The sequence below is a fragment of the Nyctibius grandis genome, chromosome 1 (genome assembly GCF_013368605.1).
Source record: "Nyctibius grandis isolate bNycGra1 chromosome 1, bNycGra1.pri, whole genome shotgun sequence".
Lineage (NCBI taxonomy): Eukaryota > Metazoa > Chordata > Aves > Nyctibiiformes > Nyctibiidae > Nyctibius > Nyctibius grandis.
Genome location: NC_090658.1, coordinates 16,318,786 through 16,325,510, shown reverse-complemented (window position 1 = coordinate 16,325,510; position 6,725 = coordinate 16,318,786). Strand labels below are relative to the sequence as shown.

At 36.6% G+C, this 6,725-nt stretch overlaps 1 protein-coding gene across 11 annotated transcripts in view; it reads right to left on the bottom strand.

Moving 5' to 3' along the window:
* Window positions 1–439: 439 nt before the first annotated feature.
* NRXN1 (neurexin 1) overlaps window positions 440–6,725 on the bottom strand; it is a 743,394-nt gene continuing 737,108 nt past the window's right edge. For all 11 annotated transcript variants that reach the window (XM_068402153.1, XM_068402237.1, XM_068402487.1 and 8 more), the window contains one exon: window positions 440–3,804. In XM_068402153.1, the coding sequence (XP_068258254.1) occupies window positions 3,497–3,804 (308 nt within the window). In that variant the 3' untranslated portion in view covers window positions 440–3,496. The remainder of the gene's footprint in view (window positions 3,805–6,725) is intronic.

Here is a 6,725-nt window from a genome sequence, read left to right as displayed (position 1 = left end):
AATTTTTAAACCACCTCCTAGACAAGAAGAAGCATTTTCAGTTTTAACTTTTCATCCCCTTACCTTACCTTCTGCCATCTTCTTTCCATCAGAAAAAAAAAGTGGTGGAAAAGGAAAGGAATTATTTTTTCATTCATAGGGGAAGGGAACAACAAGTTTTAATTTCTTGATTTTTTTTTTTAAATAACAGCTAGAAAATGTCAAATGAAGTAATTCTATGCAAAACCAAACAATGCAGTAATGTCATTCATACTTTTCTAACTGGGCCAGCTGAATACAAGACTTGGGGAAGGTTTTCACTTAAGTGTGCAAAGAGGTCAGAGGTCACTTTTTCCTGACATGGATGTCTGTAACTTCATACAAATTTACCATTTTTTTTCACTGCTTTAAGATGAACAGGTACTCCAGATCTAAAAGCAAGAGAAGAAGCAACCCAGCGTTTGTATTAAGAAACATTTTTATTAACAAAACAGTAAATTCCACTTGCTTAGCATTTCCAATAATGAATAAATTGGCCTTGCAACAAATAAAAAATTCGTAAATATCTATCACAGAAAGCACTATAAGGTTAGGGGCACTGGGCCTCTCTTCGATGTCTTAGGGTTGAAAGTTTCACACGTTATTTAGTGTTTTGTTAAAAAAGGCAACACAATACAGTCATAGAAATTAAGCCATCGCAGTCAAACAAATTAGGTTATCATAGAGAAAGGATCCAATTTTATGTTAGGTAGTTGGTTTATGTCTGTTTGTTTGTTTGTTTGTTGTTGCTGCTGTTTTTAAACAAAAAGGAATTTTAAATCCACTTGCTGGCACTTCTGATACATCCATATTTGTTTTTTGTTAAATTATGAAATTAAAGCGGAAAACAGAGAACCTTCAGAAACAGTGTTAAAATCATATTTGCTTATTATAGTAGTAGCAGATATTTTTTTCCTTGATGTATGGATTTAGTTAAAGATTAATCTACCAAACTGCTTGGAAGTTGACCTGACCATGCTGTTTCATTAATGCAATCAATACCAAGCAGAAAAGACCATTTCAGCTCGCCCAAACCATATTCCATCATGTCCAGTCTCCTCTCATCGGATTATTCTTGTTCTTCTATGTATCTTCAAGAACTGAAATCTGAACACCACCTGGCTTTCCACTTCTTCTTTCCCCCCTCCAGCTGAAGTCTCTTGCTTCCAGCAATGACCTCCCGTATACCTGACCCTGCCATTCCCTGAGTACAGCTGTCTTGTATAAGTGGGAGAAATTATGAATGCCACAGGTGAACAACAATCTAAGAAATGAACATCAGATGGATTTTGTGAACCTGTTCTCATTTTTGTGTAAATGCTAATGAAAATTAAAAAGTGTTTTACAAATGCAACATGGCACACCTCAATGTAGTTGGCTACCTTCAAGAGAGGTGTTTTCATGTCAACTACATGTATTTTTAAAGTGCTCTGACTCCCAGATAGATAGCTGTACCAGTTTTCAGCCTTTTTCATCAGCTACAGTGAATAACACACAATAAAATGTTTTGTGTGCTGTTTCAAGCTAATTTTAAATTCCTCCTTACTGTCTGTAAAGTGTGAACATCTATATCCCTCCCAGGAGGCCTTCCAATGATTTGATTGATTTCTATTGAACTACCCTCTTTCTGTCTAATGTATTCCCTTTCAACTTTCGTGTAAATAAAATGTTACGCTATGATTTATTGCTGTGAACCTAATGAAATAATACTAGAAAAAAAAACTTAACTTGTAAATTACAGCATTATATTTAATATGTTTAACTAAAATGCGTTAATGTTTTATATATGCAAAAAAAGCTACGTGTTACTTTAAAACATGATGAACTTATATTTGTCTGGTTATGATGTCGTGCAATACTACACAATCAACTTAGCTAAAAATACTTCTTCATATGTCAAAATGCCCACCATTGAAAAATGCTATCGTGCACCTCAAGATTATTTCCTTTTTGGAGAAAGGGGTAAATTCTGCAGTAGAATCAGCCTGGATAATTAAAATGTGTCTTTTTAGATCTTTTACCACCCAATGCTGTAGTAGCTGTCGTTCATATAACTGAATGCCAGATAAGCACTATATGATACTTCCTAAGATTCTCAAGAAACTCATCATTCTCATAATTTCTTAAGAACAAGGTTTCTGTAAGGCAAACCATGCTCTCCAATAGTGAAGCTTTGACTGGAAGCCAAAGGCCAGTTTAAGTCACTAAATATTTAGCTAATGAATGTATATTTCTAGGAAAATTGGCCATTCTGATCAACTTCATTGATGCATATCAGGAGCAAGAGATGGGGATAGGAGGGAGAAGACAAATTACAGTAGAGATATATTTTTGCTTTCTAGTCCACTTCTTTCATACAAACTACTAAAACTTAATTGCAACAGAATAGAGGCTGTACAGGTAAGAAAAAAATTAGCTGACTCTTATATACATTCATACACATCCCCCTTAGTATAACCACTACACTGTAAATTAAAATAAAAAAAAAAAAAGGGGAAGAAGAAGGGGACAACTTATAATGGCTGCAAAAAAAATGAAATATGTCTGTTGCTCCAGATGTCATAAAACTCTCTATACCTAGCAACACTTATAACATTGAGTTTACCAAAAATGGCTGAAGAGCAGATATAGTTTGCATTTTCTATACAACAGGCTATAAAACATCACTTATCACAGTCCAGAAAGCACATATAGATGTGGTTTTTATATAAACATATGTAATAACATATTAAGCGTGCATGAAAATTTCCCAATGATTGCATCTATGCCCTCTTGTTTGTTTTTTTCTTTTTTTTTTTTTTTTGTGGAAATGTGCCTTATATTCCAGATTTCTGTTTTTGTTTTTGAAAATAAGGCCTCCGTACTATTCTCCTCACAACCAGAAAGGGGCTTTTTGAAAGTATTTCTACGTAAGTCTTCAGAAAAGCCAGCACTTTGTTTCAAATGCAAGTTTCCAATCACTGCTTCACTGCACCAGACGGCAAACTCTTTATGTTTGCTTGTTGAGTCACCATATATAATGACAGTCTTCTCTGACAATAAGACTAACTTACTTCTCAAGAAAGCGCTAGCACTTTGGCTAAATCCAGAATCATAGGTAGCTTCTTTTTTCTTTTTTTTTCCTGTTTTGATTTTTTAATTTGTTTTGTTTCATATTGTGCCTTGATGTTGTAGTAATACTCCTTGCTTTATGAATGCGTGGTGTCATCATCGTCTTTCAGAAATGTTCCAGCAACGTAAAGACAGGCAGAGTAAATGAAAATACTGTGGATGTTAGGGAATTTATCAGCTCCTGTTTCTGAAAAACAAGAGCACGAAATGCTTGTTTTTAAAAACAGTCTTTCCTTTCTGATTGTATTCCCTGTCTTTTTTGTTTGTTTTTGAATGTGCTTCATAAAAAGTAAAGTAAATAAGTTTGTATTATGTCTCAGGTAAAATGAAGACTATTTCTATACAAGCGTTCTTTTAGATGTTGAGATCAGACATAGTACTCCTTATCCTTATTTTTCTTGTTTTTATTGGAACTTTTAGCGCTGTTGGGCTGTTTTTCCTTGATCACAGCCCCATTCGATTGTGCTGAGTTACTGATGTAGTTTCGACTCTCATCTACGTGATACGATCCTTCATCTCGATTCCTGTACTTGTACATAGCATACAGGAGAATGAGGATACACAGCGCTGCTGCTGCCACGATCCCAACTACCATGCCTGTTGTGCTGCTGGATTCACGAATCACTTCGGACGAGCCAGGGTACTCCCTTCCTCCTCCTGCCCTGGTAGGATTTGCTGTAGGTAGATAATGAAATAAGGGAGAGGTATTATTGAGTTTGCACGTTGAGGAGTCAGTCATATCTACCTGCTACAAACATGCATCTTTCTAATTGCACTCACTATGTCAGGACTGTCTATCAATGTACCCTACTCTACCAGTCCGAAAACATTTAGGTTTGCAGCCAATTCCATCTTCCTGTCTGTCAGCATAAGTAAACAGGCTTTCAAACAAGGAAAAGGACAGCAAGGAAAATCTCATTTTAGCCTTCAAAAGTATAATTTCTCCAAATGCTGTTATTAAGCAAAGAATGCCTCAATAATCTGAAATAATAGGTGTGCCACAATTTAAATGCCAGAACACGAACACCTGGGAGGAAAGGATCTCCCTCTCCCACTCCCTCCCTTGCTCTTTCCTTCTGTAAAGAACAAAAAGTGAAGCTACAGTACTTATTAAGAAGACAGTGATGATAAGACAGACTACCAAACAGAATGGGGGAAAAAAATCAAAATTCACCCTAACAATAAATGATAGCATCCAAGAAGCTGGCTACAAATAAGGTATCCTCAGCTCTCCTTCAGACTTCCCTCAGCAAGCTTCTCAATTTCTCCTTTCCTTCTAATATTTTTCTTTTTTTTTCTGAATTAATTATATTTACTTTTGCTACTTTTAGAGAGCTATCCAACCTTATCTTCGCTTTGCTAATTCACAGAGTCGTCCTTGAATATGGCTACACTTTACAGCACTTTTTCACTCAACTTCTCCCATTCCCTCTTTTTGCCATTGACGCCAATACCAGACATTCCTTCAAGCAATGCTTTATGCCCAGAAAAAAACCTCTCAAATTCCACAGAGCAAGAGCTCAGCCTTCTAAGAACCCACCTCTCAGGCCAGACTCTGGTCTTTTCAGCTGTGTTATGACCTGACCTGATCTATGTCTTCAGACTGTAAAGTCTTCTTGATAGGAACTACTGTGTTGTCTGGCCCATTTTGTCCCCTTGCACAGCCATGTGGAATGAAAGCCTAATTCCAGGAGGAATTTCTAGGTTAAATGCTCGCAGCACACCTAATGCTTATGCATTTCCCATGATCTCCTTTCTTCATTGCATTTTGCAGAAGGAGGAGAGGCAGATCTTTGTATAGAATCACTTTAAGTGGCAATAGCTGAGATGGATATTCTTCTGTAACTTAGCAAGTGTCACGGACAAAAATGAAGGGACCAGGGTCTATGCAATATTCCTCTGATTATACCTGCATTTCCGAACTCCTGAGAGGCTGTGTACCCTCAGCATTGCCAGCCTTGGCTGAGCTCAGGAGCAATAAAAGAGCAGTGAGTGAACCAGGGTTTCCCACCGAGCAGTGCAGAACACTCTCATTAAGCATCCAGGCTGGCTTCTAGAAACCACATTTTAAATCATTATGCACGGCTAAAAATGCAGTCACTAAAATATAAATGTTAACAAAAAGTATTATTAAACACTAGTTTTACAATATATTCATAACGTTAGCTTTATCAGGCCTGCCTACAACTAGCATTTTATTGAAGTGTATTAGGGAAGTGTCTTGCTCAAGGTGCACGAAAGCACACTATGCCCCATAGTCACTTTCTTTGCCCTGTAAAGACAAAATAGGAAGATGATGCTTTTAAAGATGGTACATTAAAGGTAATGCCACTCAAACTATCAACACTGGTCAAAAAACTGCAATAAGTTTGGACAACCAGAATTAACAGCAGCCACCAGCTACAGACATCTACAATTGGCCTATGAATAATAAAACACAAAAAAAAAAGCCACAAACCCCCCAAAATACTAAGTTCCCTCCCCACGTTGGTATTACTCATCATTTATTTATTGGTGATTCGTGCTCTTAGTGTTGAAACACCACTTCCTGGCAGTTATCCCACATAGGTTTAAGGAATGTGACATTTTATTTGGCTGAAAGAACAGAGACATCACAGTAAGACTCAAGAAAACTGTCATTCATGTCAAATAGTATTTTAACTTCTTTTTCTTTTCCCCTCCAAAAGTTCTTACTTGTTACGAGTTGGTACAATTAGTATTTTCTATGACTACTCATTTCAGATGCCACCCTACTAAGAAATGTGGTCTGTCTCAAAGTAGCCAGTGACTGTTTTAGATCCTGTTTCTTCATTGTAGCTATTGTAGAAAATGGAAATTCTTTTACGCATAGGTGTCATTTATTGTTTTACAAGAGACAATGCATTGTTGCAGAATAAAGACTCCTGAGTATTTCCATAATGAATGAAAATGAGACAAAGTCTTATCTTACTGTATGCGATTTCAGGAAATTAATTTCTGTCTGAGAAATAATAGAAGCAACTGAATAAACTGTCAATACCTGATGGACTAACAGCTGCTCTTTCTCTTTAAAATATAGACATTTGGGCCAAATGCCATCAACTAACTTTGCAATTAGCGTCTACTAAATGACACTTAACAGCTTGCTCAGAGGAAAACATTCTTTTAACATTGCAACCTAAAAAAATATGTAAGGAATATTTTTCAACGTTACCTACACTCCTGCCTTTCACCTGATGGCATCCTTTTATTTTTAAGAATGTTTTCACAATTATCTCATTTATCCCATCTGTCTGAGGAATATTTAACCACTACATTAAGGTTATTTAAACTTACAACATTTTCAAAGCATCTGTTGTTACATTTGTTTCGACTTCTGTAAAAGGAGCAGTTCAGCAAGGGAAATGACTTCTTGCTATTTTTCTTCCGTTTACATCAAAATATGCTCTTAACCTAGCAGGGCCTCTCAAGACGAATGAAGGAGGAGGAAATAAGAGAAAGTTTTACAAAGCACATGGGTTTGTTTGCGAGCACTGTAGGTAGGAAAGGCTAATGGAGCACATGCTAAAGCAAGTGTCCTATTCTGAGACAGGAAGGAAAAGGCCACTGGGAAAAGG